This window comes from Orbicella franksi, chromosome 3 (assembly GCF_964199315.1).
Source record: "Orbicella franksi chromosome 3, jaOrbFran1.1, whole genome shotgun sequence".
In the NCBI taxonomy this organism is placed as follows: Eukaryota; Metazoa; Cnidaria; class Anthozoa; order Scleractinia; family Merulinidae; genus Orbicella; species Orbicella franksi.
In genome coordinates, this window is record NC_138147.1 from 29987025 (window position 1) to 30002491 (window position 15467).

At 39.9% G+C, this 15467-nt stretch overlaps 1 protein-coding gene across 1 annotated transcript in view; it reads right to left on the minus strand.

Moving 5' to 3' along the window:
* Window positions 1-15467, minus strand: part of LOC145481827 (cilia- and flagella-associated protein 74-like) — a 32254-nt gene that overhangs the window by 12744 nt on the left and 4043 nt on the right. Inside the window, exons 7-32 of the mRNA XM_081460371.1 lie at window positions 14874-15047; window positions 13865-13975; window positions 13279-13381; window positions 12777-12934; window positions 11831-11861; window positions 11618-11719; window positions 10866-10958; window positions 10281-10381; window positions 9455-9527; window positions 8700-8762; window positions 7768-7845; window positions 7610-7651; window positions 6975-7093; window positions 6811-6877; window positions 6359-6448; window positions 5729-5852; window positions 5476-5525; window positions 5176-5314; window positions 4862-4987; window positions 3780-3868; window positions 3015-3137; window positions 2386-2442; window positions 1928-1992; window positions 1187-1315; window positions 918-1005; window positions 379-552 (exon numbers count right to left, since the gene is read on the minus strand). Of these exons, the coding sequence (XP_081316497.1) occupies window positions 379-552; window positions 918-1005; window positions 1187-1315; window positions 1928-1992; window positions 2386-2442; window positions 3015-3137; window positions 3780-3868; window positions 4862-4987; window positions 5176-5314; window positions 5476-5525; window positions 5729-5852; window positions 6359-6448; window positions 6811-6877; window positions 6975-7093; window positions 7610-7651; window positions 7768-7845; window positions 8700-8762; window positions 9455-9527; window positions 10281-10381; window positions 10866-10958; window positions 11618-11719; window positions 11831-11861; window positions 12777-12934; window positions 13279-13381; window positions 13865-13975; window positions 14874-15047 (2569 nt within the window). The remainder of the gene's footprint in view (window positions 1-378; window positions 553-917; window positions 1006-1186; window positions 1316-1927; window positions 1993-2385; window positions 2443-3014; window positions 3138-3779; window positions 3869-4861; window positions 4988-5175; window positions 5315-5475; window positions 5526-5728; window positions 5853-6358; window positions 6449-6810; window positions 6878-6974; window positions 7094-7609; window positions 7652-7767; window positions 7846-8699; window positions 8763-9454; window positions 9528-10280; window positions 10382-10865; window positions 10959-11617; window positions 11720-11830; window positions 11862-12776; window positions 12935-13278; window positions 13382-13864; window positions 13976-14873; window positions 15048-15467) is intronic.

The following is a 15467-nucleotide window of genomic DNA, read 5'->3' on the forward strand; positions in this document are numbered from 1 at the left end:
ATTTCGAAGGAGTTACAGTCACTTAAAAGTTCAGAAGAGCCCCTTTATGGGTTAGTTTTGGCTAAGGGGAAGGGTTGGAAAGTAGTGCGTTCGAGTTTGTACGAGACGTGTGCTCGTTGGGGAGGAAGGAAGAGTTGGTGGGTGGTGTTGAGGGGGGGGGGGGGGGGGCGCCATTGCAGTGTCAAAGATGCAAGGGCGGGTGGCTGGTACCCAGTCTGGTGGATCTCGTGGCCGACGGGGGAGGGGGAGGGAGTGGGAATAACGACAACCCACGCGGCTACGATTCCAAACCGGGTAGACGAGCGCTTACTAACGCCGAAAGGCTTTGTGCAGCGCATCGAGCTTTCTGAAACACTCTTATCTCAACAATTCACTCACATCAGGCACTCCACAGAAGCCAAACGGCTGTGGTAATACAGACTTGTTTGTAATAGTCACGGTTCGTCTCACCGACTCCAATACCGTACAAAAACCAAAATCAATGTCTTGTACGTTGAATTCTATATCTGATGATGTCACTATCCCCCTCACTGTGAAGGGAACTGGGCGTGTCTGGAGATGAAATGAACAAGAAACACCAATTACAGTCATGAAATCACAATAAAGTACACAGTGGTAAAAAAAAACATTAAAAGAACATTTGTAACTGTGTTCTCTGGATGTCAAAAGGGGTTTCATTAACATTTTCGAGGGCGACTGCTTTTCGCAGGCGAGCAAAACTGTTTGAACTAAACTTCTTTATTAGAAAAACTTTCCTGTAGATGGTCAAACTAGGCGGGCTAAATCATCCTCACAGCTGGTCAGTTTGCCCGGTGTCCGGGCAGCAATGAAACCCCCTGCGTCAAGTATAGCAAGAGCTTCGCATAAAGCTGGTCAAGCTCTGTGATCAATTCGTTAGGGAGGGAGGATAAACACACCTGATCTGCGACTCTTATAACCATGGGAGCCTCAAGTAACCTTGTCTCTCTGTCGAAGTAAGTTGGACAATCATCCGGCAAGGTTTGCCTGAAATGCGATAAAAGATAATGTCAGTGAAAACCGAGAAGCTTTAAGAGCCGCGTTGACGAAAACCAGCTACAGAAATGAAATGCAGAAGGTGCTTGCAAAGATGAAGGGACATAGGTTTTCCTGGCACTTAAGACCGAAATGGCGGTTGGTCTAGAAGCTGAAAAAGGACCCTTATTACCTGGGAAGGAACTTGAGCTGCGCGGAGAACTGGGACTCAGCCTGTATGTAAGCTGTCTTGGGTAATAGTTCCAGGTGACTCCTGAGCTCCTTACAAACTTCAAACTTTAGTCTAAGAGCTGATGTGGCTCTGAAAGTCGACACAAATAAACATTAATCCAAAGAGAGCCAGTTTAAACAAGCAAAAGTTAAAGAAGTCTAAGTAAATAAAGCCTTTACGGCATGCTCAAGAGGACAGGCTTTGTTTCCATAAAGCGACTACTGAACGTCACGGTTTGCGTATCTTGAAAAGTTTGGCCTTTAGTTTTTCAAGTTCGTCGTTTGCAATCCGTGTTAATCTTCTCCATCCTTGTTCCTTTATGGTTTAATATTATCTCTTATTCCTATAGTGTTTTATAGTAAAGTAATATTTTCAGGTTGCCTTCAATTTAAAGATGATTCTTTACGTGGCCAAAATAACTCAAAATACCGTGAAAGTGCACCTTTAATGGGATAACAGTCCAACACAGATTGCCACTCGGTATTTTGCCAGGTTGCTTCCACAATTCGCGGGTACCCATTTATACACCCGGGTGGGAAAAGTCACTGTGAAAGTAAAGTGTCTTGCCCAAGAACACAACACAATAACCCTAGCCAGGGTTCCAACCCAGATCGGTCGATCCATAGACCTAAAGACCATCAGAGCATTGCTTCTCCCTTCTCCAATCAAACTAAGCAATGCTTAAACATTATCGGCACCTACCTGTTGTTGACAAGTATTGCATCCTGATACAGGCGGTCGTACATACACATCTTCAGATCCACTACCTAATGAACAAACAAAATAGTGTCAAAGAAAACCTAGGCTTCTTTGTAAAGAACAAAATACTAGAAAAACAAACATAAAATAAATAACTTTATGTAAGTGTCGAAGTGTTTAGCACTTCTGTACTAACTGGGGACTCTGACACAAGCAAACAAATGTTGTAAATTGAACAGAAACTTGTTAAAAATCCCAACGGGCGGGAGGCTGACCAGTTGGCTATTTACAAAGCGTAGAGGCGTTGAATGTGGGACCACCAAACACAAATCCATCCAGTGGCAGGGAGGGGGATTTGAACTCAAGACTTCCAAATCACAAATCCAGCGCCTTTAACCACTAGGCCACACTGCTGGGAATCAAAAATCTATTGCCATTATAACGTATGCTGAACACAATACCTCTCTCTCCACCCACACAGGTACATCAATTCCAGTTCCGCGGGCTCTGATCATTATCTGTCCATAAATGGAAAGAAAAAAAGCAACAAATGATGTACTCGATAGACTTTCAACTTCAACCAGCTTCCTCGTATCTTTAAGCGCCACATAAGACCTCAACTAGCCCCGATATAAGAAAAAACCTTATGGAGCCAGCCATGATCATCCATACTCGCACCTACTCTCAAAAGAAGCCGGCAGTCTCCGCGACGTATGTATCAAACGAATTCCCGATTACAACAAACACATTATTTCTTTCCAACAAGCCCCAGTTGTTTGAAGGCTGGACAACGCAATCCACCGAATAAATAGCTATCCAGTGGATAAGTGTTAACAAAATAAACCACGCTATACGCTGGAGAGTGATTTATCCGGTGGATAGTGTTATCTACATTTCGAACCCGGGCCATAAATTTACTGTAAATCCACTTGGGTATAACGAACGTCGAAATTTTGTCCAAAAGAATACACGCAATCATCTTGCACATACTTTAACAAGACCACGCTATTTTCGTTCAAGCTCTGGGATGTCGACACTTTACGACCAACGGGGAGGAGGTCAGAGAAAAACACAGACACATTTTACTTACAGGGGGCGAGAGAGGGTCGGAGAAAGAGATCTCAAACTCAGCCAGAGCGTTTCCTGGCTTCACAGGATTAAATATCACCTCTAACTGGACCAAAGAAAACGGTGCGATATCTCCAGAGGCAAGCTGTCGATAAAAAGAAAAAGGCAAAGAAAGATAAACAACAGCCAAAAGAAATATCATGATACACTTAAGCCACGTCCACACTACGCCGGAGGAATTTGAAATCAAAAAGTATATACGTATATAAAAATATAACCTTTATTTACCCTCGGCAGTGTTATAGAACAAGTGCTAATTGGGCCGAGCAAACAACTGAAACAAATAATTCAAACTGAACATAACATTGTTAAGAATCCCAACTGGCCGGAGGCAAACCAGTTGGCTATTTACAAGCGTAACCGAGGATTTGAACTCGGGGCTACCGAGAAACAAATCTAGGTGGTGGTCAGAGTGGAACTCGAAACAGGGACCACTGGATTGCGTGTCCAACGCGCTGACCACTCGGCCACGCTGCCCCCACAAGATTATCGTGGCGCCATCGTTTTCGAAATGTTTTCCGTCCATACGAACACGAAAAGCAGCCGTTTTCATGACGGATTAGCGTGGACGGTAGGCCTAACCGTAGAAATAAAGCTGCGCTTTCAAATGTCTACGGGGCAGTGTAGACGCTGCCTTAATCTCATGTCACTGATGGCCAGTCGACCGTCTCTTGTTATGAAGTCTTGTTCAATCTCTTGAAGGTTATACTAAATAATGGGTACTTGCCTTTCCCACTCTAAGACCTTCTAGGATGGAGACCTCGGTTGGAACTGACGAGATAGCTGTCTGGGGCACCGCAGCTGAAGGAAGATCGGCTGAAAATACAAATAAAGAATCAGTCTCTCTATTATACCATCATTCTGATTTTAAGCCCATTCTTCAAGTTACATGTCTGTCAGTTACATGCAATATCAATAAAGAAGTGAGATTTCAAGAGGGAAGAAGCAGCGGGGGTATTAGTGCAACTATTCTCTGACTGGTTTCTTAGATTCCAAGGCCGGTTGTTCAAAGCTAAAAGCTGAAGCTAACCCAGGATTAGCGAGAATTTTGATTTGAGTTTTGTAACTTTTCGGCGAGGTTTTCTGTATATTGTTTGGCGTTCTCTTTGAGTTTGAATAATCTCAAAGTACACAAAAATAAGCAGTGAAAAACATATTTATGCAAAAAAAAAAAAAAAAATACTTCGGTTTACTTTTAATCTTGGGTTAGCGTTAACCAGCTTTCGAACAACCCGGCCAAGGAAAAGAGGTCGTTTGATTCCTTCATGTTGTTTCGCTATTGTTTTACCATTAATGACATGCTCATTTTCCGACATGCCACAGACATCATCTTGCCTACACTATATGACATTTCCCTTCGTACAACTGGTCAGTTTTGTATAGACGTCGAGTCTTGTACGGACGCCGAGTTTTTTTGTTTCAAAACCAGTAGCATGCATCATTCCCTGGCACGCCTCAAGCATTCGTTTACCCACACTAAATTACGTTCTTTGCTTATGAACCGTTTTTGCCAAAGCCTGAACCATTTTCGTTCGTTGCGACCAGGCTAAAAGTTTTCTCGCAAATCGTAGTAAGCCTTTTTTACTGTTTTTGCGCGAATAATGTTGATGGTGTTTGTTTACTTTTGTACTGGGCGCGGAGAACTAATCCGGCAGGGAACATTGGAATTGCATTTTACAACTGACCTCCGCCTACTTGCTAGTTCACCCGGACAAAATACACGACTTGACAAGTTTGCTTTTAAGTGTCAGTACATGAGACTAATTCTACATTTAAGAACATTGAAGGCTACTTTAGTTGGATACCAACCATCTGGCTGTTCCCCAGGCTCCTCTACCGCAGCAGAAGCGTCTTCCTCAGTAGTACCCAAGCCCTCTTCGAACTTAATTGCACTGCCAGATCGGACCGCTGAGGCCTTGTTTACATCTTCCCCTTCTGTAACACGTGAGACAAACAAACAAAATTATATTAAACAATCAAACAAAAGGTGTTTAGAAAACGGGCTTTACGCAGCGTTTAGCGTAACAGAGAAACAAAAGGAAAACTGAGAAAAGCTTGATCGCTAAAGCTGGAAACAATTTCTGTTCTAGGAACTAAGATCAGAGCTATGGTCAGAATATTACCTTGCTGATCTGGATCTCCAGGCGCTGCTGTTACCCCAGCCCCCTGAGGTTCTTTCACGTCCTCTACCATCCCCTCAGGATTTTGTTGTTGACCATTTTGGTTGGAATCTTGCTGAGCGACATTTTCATCAGTCACGGTCTACGGAAGACAGTTGAGGAATATAACACAACATCGTGACTAACTAACTCGAAACCAAACCTCTGACAAAGTGCTTGTAACCTAATGACCATCAGGTACCACGCCCCCGCAACCTAACGAATTTACAAACTGAAACTTTTAACAAATGATAACATATTTACCATTCCGCCAATTGAGCTAAGCTCTGAAGATGAGAGTGATCTTGCCAAACCTGTGGAATTGAAACGGCTTGTTAGAAAAGGAGGACATGCCTACAGTCAAACTTAATAACTGTGTCTATCAGCTCCGAAAACAGCTCCCGTTAACCCCATATCGTGTTCCACTAGACGTAATTTTGACATCCAGCCACGCATCATAAACAAGCATGGCAGTTTCAACCCATCATGAACAAATACATCCTAGATAACAGAATACCTGTTATTTTTCTGAATATGAACTGTGTTCCTAATGCTCCATTATTTGTCACATTGATAATTCTTTTCCTTGTTTCTCCCAGAACTTGACTGCCAAACTCGACTTCAGTCACATCAACAGAGATCTAAGGTAAACAAGGAGACCGTCAACCCTGTCAGAATCAAACTCGACACTCTAACAAATTCTCCTTACAAATTGTTATACATTTCTTTCGCTGTTGGTTCGTGGAATTGGGTAGTAAATCAAGACAATATATCCTAATTGATGATTTTCTTTTTTCTCAAAACCAATCTCCTTGGTATTGTGTTGTCATTGTAAGGAGAAATTTGCTTTCAATCACTCTTGAAAATTAAAGGGGCTAGGTAACAGTGTTTGAGGCAATTTTGTTCACTTACGTTGGGCCGATGTTTTTCAAGTCCACCCGAATGCAATACGTTTTAATCTTCTCCAATTTTGCATATCCATGCCCCTTTAACAATGGTTTTAAGCGGTTATAGTGAAATGTTAGTTGACTCTATGACCAGTTGGTCAGTGCTAAAATTTATTGTTTGAGAAAAATTACAGTAAATAATGTTTATTACATGTCGAATTGACTTATAATTATTTCAAAATTCTCTACATTTCAGTTACCTGGCATTTCTTTGTCACACATCTAATTGGAACTGAAAATGGTCCTGTTTGGGCAAGGAAATCTATGTGACCGACCAAATCTTCGTTCAGCTGCAAGGAAAAATAATAAAACAAATCAATTTATTGAAGAGTTTAGCACTGCTGCACTGATTGGGACATTGAGATATATTGTAAATTGCACAGAAACTGTGTTAAAAATTGCAATTGGTGGATAGGATATTTACAAACCGTGGAGGGGTTGAATTTGGGACCAGTAAACATAATCCTATCTAGTAGCTGGAAAGAGGATTTGAACTCGTGACCTCTGGATTACAAATCCAGCGCCCTAACCACTAAGCCACGCCGCCTCCATACGCAACGTCTGGTATTTTTTCCTGTGTCAACTCAACATTTGGTGCATAGGTTATCTAAGAATAGACACGAAGGTCTGCCATAAGACGTTCTTAACTCACCATGGGCTTAAATGTCACTACAAAATCACAGGTCAAACCAGCAGACATGACACCAGGCGGATCAAAACTGTCAAAAACAAAGAGAATATATTGAGGCGGCTGTATAATTAACTAGAGTTAAATAACAGTTAATGAGTATACTGTGTACCGGAGATTTTACTTACAACACTTCTATGAAGTCTTTCAGAATGTGCGACATTCCAACATATTTACAAAAGTTCTGAGTGTACGAGATATTTGTTAAGAGGATTTTCTTCTTGTAAGATTTCCCAACATCAAAGTCCTGAAAAACATAAAGCAGTCATTATATTAATTAAAATAGCACTTTTTCCATGTTTACATAGCCTCATCTAAACACAAGGGGGATTCGGAGAATAACGAAGTGCGCGAAGAATAAAAATGGAATGCAAATTAATGGAACCCTGCAAGAGTCAGACAACATATTAAGCGTGTTCTGAGAGAAATAGGAGGAAATTGAACGCTAAATTTTCGTTTTAAAAATCATTTTAGGAACACTTGCTTATGCGCTTGAAAAAGCTTCAAATCTTCCACCATTCCGGTTTGTTTGTCTGAGTTTGTCTGAGTTATGACGTCACTCGCGCGCTTCGCTATTCGAGACAATTATGAAATATTTCTCAAAAATACGCGCGCATCTAAAACGTCACAACCGTGTTAACGCACTGTCATCTGAGCACACCTATCGACCAATGAGCTCGCGCGTTGTATCTCACGTATTTTATAAAAGTAGATAATACTGAAGTTACGAGTGAAATCTAGTCTGGCACTGTGTAATACACACCTTGAACACGATGACTTCAGGTTTGCTGTAAAATGCACAACCCTGAAATGAAGCAAAAAAAAGAGGGATAAAGTAAATATGTATTCAACAAATATGAAAACACTAAAATGCGACACTGAAATTGAAGAACAGCCGTAGCTACAGGTATGTGTACTTACCTTAAATTCTCTTCCAGCTGCGACCTGTTTTTGAACAATTCCAGCTCTTTGCTTCATGAGAGCTCTCTCCATCATTTCCTAAAACAAAACGTTCGATAACTGAGCCTAAATCCTCTCTTACAAAAATCAACTTTAACATGATTATAAAGAAATTTGAAACTATAAATTGCACGAATAAAACAGGATACGAAAATTAAGTTTCAGTGGCACTCTAAGATATTTATAAATGAAACAGTGATTGCGCCAGCCACAACATTCTTCATGTAGGCATAACAGGCTTGTCTGTTAGCAGGCTAAAGACAATAACAGCTACATTGCTTAGTCATTTAGTGAAGCAGTGAACCCTCAGCAAACTTGAATCTCCCCCCCCGGGGGGGGGGGGTACTGCCATATATGGGCTATATAGGTATGTGCCGCTGTGATGGGTATGGTTTTCAAGCAGTTTACTCTAGGATAGGGTATATAAAACAAAGCGTTTGGGTCTAGAGTAGGGTATCATTTTTCACAAAACTGACTGGTTGGTTGAAGATTTTATCTAGACTAAGGAAACCAGGAATTGCCCGCACTCAAAAATATAAAAAAATCAAATCGGCAAGTTTAAATTTACGCAAATCAGCCTCAACAGTGTGGAGGGAGTTTTTGGGGAGTTTACTCTAGTATAGGGTAGCAAAATTCAGCTTAACTAGCTCTGGTATAGGCTGAGCGTTCCAGGGTCCCAGCGGCTCATCCCCACCCAGAAATTCCCAAAGTACCCCCCCAGGGAATCTCCGTGATTGAATTTACACTCCCGAGGCGCGGAAAATGAAATAGTCACGAATTCAAAGAATTGTCGTGGCATTAATGATGCTGTAGTGAAAATACCAACAGAAACTTACAGCCCTGTTACAGAAATTAGCACGGAAACATAGTGTTAAACATGTCAGAAAAAATACCTGCTCCATTTTGCTAGGCATGTGAGTCGCAAATTTAAACTTGTGTTCCTTTTTCTCAGATGCCTGATAAAATAAAATAAAAAACACCAAAGAAATTATGAGCTCACATCTTGAAAGGCTCGTAGTATTCTTTTATGAGTCTTGCCAAGCTTTGTGAATGTCGTAAAACTGGTGAGTCAAAGTTAACACAGTGGTAAGATTTCCTATTCGTACTAGCACGTCTAATGAAAGATATATTGTTCAACGTTCTGCCTCCTGAAACCATGTTCTGTTTACACTCGTGTTAGGCAAATTGTTATTTTTGCATCTCACTGAGTTGAAACAGATAATAAAACCATAGTTACTACTAACTATGATAAAACATACAAGTATGAAACAACTAAGTCAGTGTTCTATCTCGAATGCCGTTCTCTGATTGGCTACGCTATCACTATCTATTCTGTTGTAGATATTGAGTAGCGCAGCAGTGTGCGCTTGTTAACAAACTGGCGGCCGCTTCTTTGTGTTTTGGAATTGTCTCTAAAGATGATTTAGATAAAATTTTGAACGGCTAATAGATTTATACGAAACAATTAGATTATTCGCTCTCGATTTCTATGCGTGATAGTTGCACGCGAGAGAAATCTCAAGCTCATAATCTAATTGTTGATTAGTTTTAATCAAGAGTCAGTGAATCATCTTGTTACTTGCAATTAAATGAACTTGTTACAGATACGTAGTTTTATTGCTACAAGCTCTATCTGTCATAAACTAACCTTGTGGACACCTTCTTCCCACAAACCTCTAAATTCTGGTTGAGCCAAGTCTTCTCCTTCAGCATCTGAGTCACTAAACAAACACACACACAAAAAAGGTTAGCAACTCACTGGGATTGGCAATTTTTACAATTACTGCTGCATTTGATTCTGGAGGCTGAGAAAATATGTCCCTTGGTTTCACCCCCTGTGCAAAAGACAACTGAGAATTGAGCAGAAAAAAAATTCATGCTGATGATGGAGCACTACTGCAGTGACCTGTTAAGATTCCCTGAATTATTGTTAATTACTCTTGACTAATTTTCCACAGTCACACAAGTAGACAACCATCAGATGGTCACTACAGGTGTCTCTGTAATACTATATCATTGAGATAATTAAGCAAGTGCAAGCTCTGTACTGGCAGAATATCTGTCCTTGTTCCTGAAAGTTCAAATTGAGAACAATGAAATTCACACGGCAAAAAACTAAGGACTATAGCTATTCCAGTAAGCTCCCAAGCAAGCTTGATTAGTTAGAGAATTGTCGTGACTTTAAGATTGAAAAAGAGCTGATTTGGTCTAATAACTGGCTCAGTAACTTTCCGACTGACCCATAGCAGTTAGCCCTCTCTGTCAGTAAGCCTTCTCAGTCACTTCTACTGCTCTGGAACCCCTATTTACATTACCAAACAAGGCCTCCATCGTATTTTAGGTCTAGTGGCATTGTTGCAACTTGCTACAGTATCTGTTGTTTCAAGAACCAATGACAGACATAACCTGGTCTGAGAGGCAGTAAGTGACCCTCTCAGCTGTCTAATAATGATATATAAGAGAATTGAACTTACCCTTCCTTGGCTTCATCTCGACTTGTCTCGCCATAAGGAGAGAAATCATCCTCATCATCTTCTGAAGACACCGCACCAAGTTTACCTGGTGTGTGTTGACCCTGAGAGCAACACAATTGACATTGACAAGAAAATTCCATCATCAAATATTACTCTCCAGAATTAAAGGATATGCTTAAAGATGATTTCCAGTCGATACTGCGCAGTCTCAGCACCCTAATGTTTATAAACATTATAAGTCTCACTCAATGGAATGCGAATCGATGTCATCCGTTACGAACCACATACCTTATCTTTGAGGCCTTTCAAATTCTTTTTCCAGCAGCTTCATTGAGTTTTACAGCTGCGAAGTTGTTTCATCAAGTGATATGAGAAAGAATGAAGCCTAAAGCTTCGCATCCATAATGGTAGTTGAAATGAAACTTTGAATTTACTTCATGTATTAAGCAGTTGCGAAATGTTCACATTTTGCGATGTTTTACATGCAACAAAACAAAAAAACATGAACAAACTCTTGAGAGCGCGCAGTACGGACTGATACTCATCTTTAACAATCACAGAACTACACATCAAATGTGAAGTTACCCCAGTGTCCTCTACATCAGCGCTGTATTCTACAGAGGATGATCCACTTGTAGACTTGAAAAACTTGGGTTTCGGACGTCTTCTGCTTATTCTCTGCAATCAAGTTGAAATAATGGCTACCTCATTATTACGGCCACTTGTTTTTGTTCCAGCGAGATGCCCATACATTTTCTCATAAGAAAACCCTATTTAATGCAGTCACCCTCTTAATTGGCTAACAGCTACACTCTGAAATCCCAACCTGTTTAACCATTTACAATTTCGCCCCGTTGATACAGCCACTCAAACCAGTCATGTATGTACTGATTGAAATTTCAATTTTGGTAAAGTTATATCTGCATTCCAGATGCTTGTTAAAGAACAGTTGTTTAGAAGTGCAATAGGCCATTTCCTAGTTTCCCTTTGCCCCCGTGTCAAAATGAGTCTTTGTGCGAAACCATTGTTATTAAGACGCATCTCATCTGTAAGTTCATTTTCATTCAAGTCAAACTCATTTTCACAAGAGTTTTGCACGATGACTTATTTTGGAACAGAGGCAAAAGGCAACTCGGAAATGGTTTATTGTGATATATCTGTTGTTTTAAATTACTACACTCAATTTAGGCCATCATGAAATTTGACCCTACCCTGTTAATACACCCAAATTTCCACAGCCCATTGGTCACAGTATTAACAGTGTTCCACTGTCACAAAGTCAGTACTGGGTTCTCTGACAAACTAACTGACCCTATACTAAAGACTTGACACATTACCTTAACCCTCTCTCTTTGCTTTTCGGGCCACAGTTGAGGCTGTTGCTGATAACGTTTTTTCATCTGTTTTTCTTCCTTCAGTATGTTGTCAACAATTTCAACCTTCAAAAATTATGAACAGAACTTTGTTTGTGTCCAGACAAGAAAGAAAATCAATAATCGTAGCTTGCAATTAAAAGCTGTGAACTTGACATAAAAACGCATTTTACTTACCTGCCGCTCTCTCTGTCTCCTTTCGTATGCTCTGCAGAGAAGACATCAAAACAATGCATTTAAATATTTTCACATTCAAGGAAAAAAATACATCCCCAAATGGGAGATGAATTTTTATCGGGTTTCTATACTCCGAATATAGTTATCAAATTGATTCTGCAGTTTAACTGACTGTCAAAGATAACTTTTAGACAAGTAAGACATTGTGATGAAAAAAAGGAAAAAACAATACAACTAGTTAGGAATAAAGAATGGTATGGGATAAAAATTATCTTATACAAAATGTCAAATTATTCTCACATTTTGATTGGTTCATACCTATGATCAATTGGAGGAGGTCGCATAGATGATATCATTGAATTTTTTTGTTTCTTTATTATGCAAACAAATGGATTCCATGTTGCCATGCATCTATTCAGTAATTGATCACGTAAGAAGTCAAAATGTGGTAAGAACATCAGTGATACACTTCACCATCACCTCGTGTGCCACTTTGTTGTTATTACCACATTTTTATGTCATCTGTGATCAATTATTACACAGATGCACAGCAAGGGTAAAAAAGGGTAAAGTCAGCATATGGGCCAAGTGGCCAACCAGGCCGGACCTTACAGTGTATCTCGGTTTTTGTCGCATGAAGTGACAAGGAGTATTTCTACTGCCCCCCTCGATGGAATGCTAGTCCATTGGAGGGTTACCCCCAGCATTAAGTTTGCCAGTACCCATTTATACACATGGGAAGAGAGAGGCACTGTGAGAGTAAAGTGTCTTGCACAAGAACACAACGCAATCTTCCCAACCAGGGCCCAAACCTGGACCACTCGATCTGGAGACGAGCGCACTAACCACAAGGCCACCGCACCCCCACTGATGCACAGCAATATGGAATTTATTTATTTGAGTGCCACGTATAATTAACTTACAGTCCCTCTAATGCTGTACTTACTCCTTATCCTTCTCAAACTGCCTGATCCTCTTTCTACGTGTCAGCTCTTCATCAGGGTTCAACCCCTGTGCTAAGATCTCCTGCCTCTCCTTCAGTTCCTCCTCTTCTTTTTCAAGCCTCAATTTAGAATCCCGGGCCTGTAGGGCCCGAAGATTTTCCTGGAACAAAATGTTGCCAACACATTGAACTTACAGTGTGGCTTTTTAATGATTAATTCCAACTTTAAAAGTTTACAATAAAAAACAATACATCAAATCTACTCCTTGCAAGCCACAAATGATGTGAAGATACCTTCATCAAAAGGTTTATCCTTTCAAATGGATCAAAGGCTCACAATGACATTGCATATCACCTCAAGTGGAATGGTATCTCTTATCTCCTTTGACAGGGGTTTAAATGGAATTTGCAAAAGATGTTCATTATCAAGTCAACATTCATGTACCCCACAAGTTACAAATGAAACTGTAATTATTTTATTTAATTATCAAGCCAGCTATTGCACCTTGTTAGTCTCAATGTTGCCTTTGAGGCTCAGTATGGCCTGCATTCTGTCCTCCATGTATTCACGAGAACGCTCTTCTTCTTCTGCTTCTTTCTGACGAACTCTGTAAAGAAAGGCACAATCATTGGTTGCAACAGGTCATTTCCACATAACCTCTCTGTTTCAAAACGAGTCCTTGAAAACTTTTCTCATAAAAATGAGTTTGATTTGGAAGAACATTTACATTTTGTATTTGCAGGTGAAAGACTTTTTCATCTGAATGGTTTTATTCAAACTTGTTTTGATACGGTGTAAACAGCTCTCGGAAGTGGCCCTTTTGCACAGGACAACATAGTGAACATAGACTACAGCATCATAAAATAAATACTGCTTGGCAAACTAAACATTTTCAGGATGGCAATGTGAGACTCCACCGAGTAATAATTATTAATATCTATGACTGTCACTAATTTTTAAAGTAATTTAAACTTAACAGTAGCCAAACAGAACTATGCTTGTTTTTTTTTTTTTGCTTTCCCTAAGCATGTGATACCTCACTGGTAAACATTACAAGTGCCATAATTTAACAGTAATGGTATACATGTACCTGGACATAGTCTCTTTAAGGAACTTCGATGCCTGTTCTCTGTTGCGTTTTGCTGCAGCAATAGCTTGTCTGTGTTTTCTTTCTCTCTCTCTTAAGGCAGATTTATGCTCTCTGTAAAAGGTTCAAAACAATTTGTTGTTGTAAGCTGTTCTAGTTCTTCATTGTACAATAACTATCAAAATGCAAACAGAAGAAGTAATATATCAAACAAGGAAGACTGTGTTTGACCACATTTCCAAACACCGCGAAGAAAGTTGAAAATATGATGTGCAGTGAGGTACTGTATTTTTGACTAATTTGAGATGTTTGGAAATGTGGTCAAACACCGTCTTGAATGTTTGATTTATCTTCTTGATCAACACTACGTGTAAGGCTCAGGAGAAAATGGAGAAATAAAATAGTAAAAATCTGTGCTAATTAACAATTAGACCCGTAGCCCGCAAGGGCTATGGGTCAACAGCCCATGAGGCGAAGCTGAATGGGCTATTGACCCGTGACCCTTGAGGGCGAAGGGTCTAATTGTTTTAGTATCACCCAACTAGTCGGACAGAAAAGGCAATAATAAAGTTAGCAAATGCAAGTTGAAGAAATATTTATTTGGGAATAAAACGAAAGAAAGCGTCACGCTCGATTGCGCCAAGTTCGCTGCTCGAGGACTACTACTAATAGTCCTCTAGTAGCGTAGCCAATTAAAATGCAGGATTTGCATTAGTCCACTAGTTCGGTGATACTAATTAAGATTAGATATCCAAACATCATCACAGCCAAGATTTCCTTTGTTTAATCTTGATGAATTGTTAGTGACTTTGAGAAGTCATTCTGAAGTACAATTAAAAATCCTTGTGGTTCCCGTCTAATTTCTCATTGCCACATGAACAGATCATCCAACAAACAGGTGGAAAAACTTAGTACATATTATGGTGACCTAGCATCAAATTCTCAAAGTTAAATTCAAAGAAATTAATAGGAATCAATAAATGAGAATTAAAATTTTGATTTTGGGAATTACTTCTCTCTCAGTCTCCTCCTCCTCTCAGCAGCTGCTGCACTAATGTTTTCCTTTCGTAAACGAACAGCTGACCACTCGGCTTTTTGTTTCTCTATGAGTTTCTCATCTTTTTCGAGTTCTTTACCAGCAAGAAGGAATTTTCCTTGTTCAACAGTGGCTTGTGCAAGAGCAAATCTACAGAAACACAATATAACAAGGTATGGAATCAAGTAACTACAGTGTTGGCAATTTATAATCACTCCCTATCCATTAATGGCAAATATTCAAAAATAAAATTTGCTCTTACTATAATTTGCTATTAATAATAATTGCTCTAATCTGCCATTACTCTAATTTGCTATTGCTCTAATTCACTATTGCTCTAATTTGCTATTGTGTAGTTCCAGAAAATATCCATACCTCTCCCATGGAAGGGATTTTTTCTAACACCTCCCCACCCCTCCAGAAATTCCAGTTAAGCTTCATACATTTCTTCAAATTTTTTGGTCTTCCAGAACCCCCACCCCCAGGAAATTCCAATTCCTTCTGTGAGGGGAGCATGGATATTTTCTTGAACTGCACATTGCTATAATTTGCCATTGCTATAATTTGCTC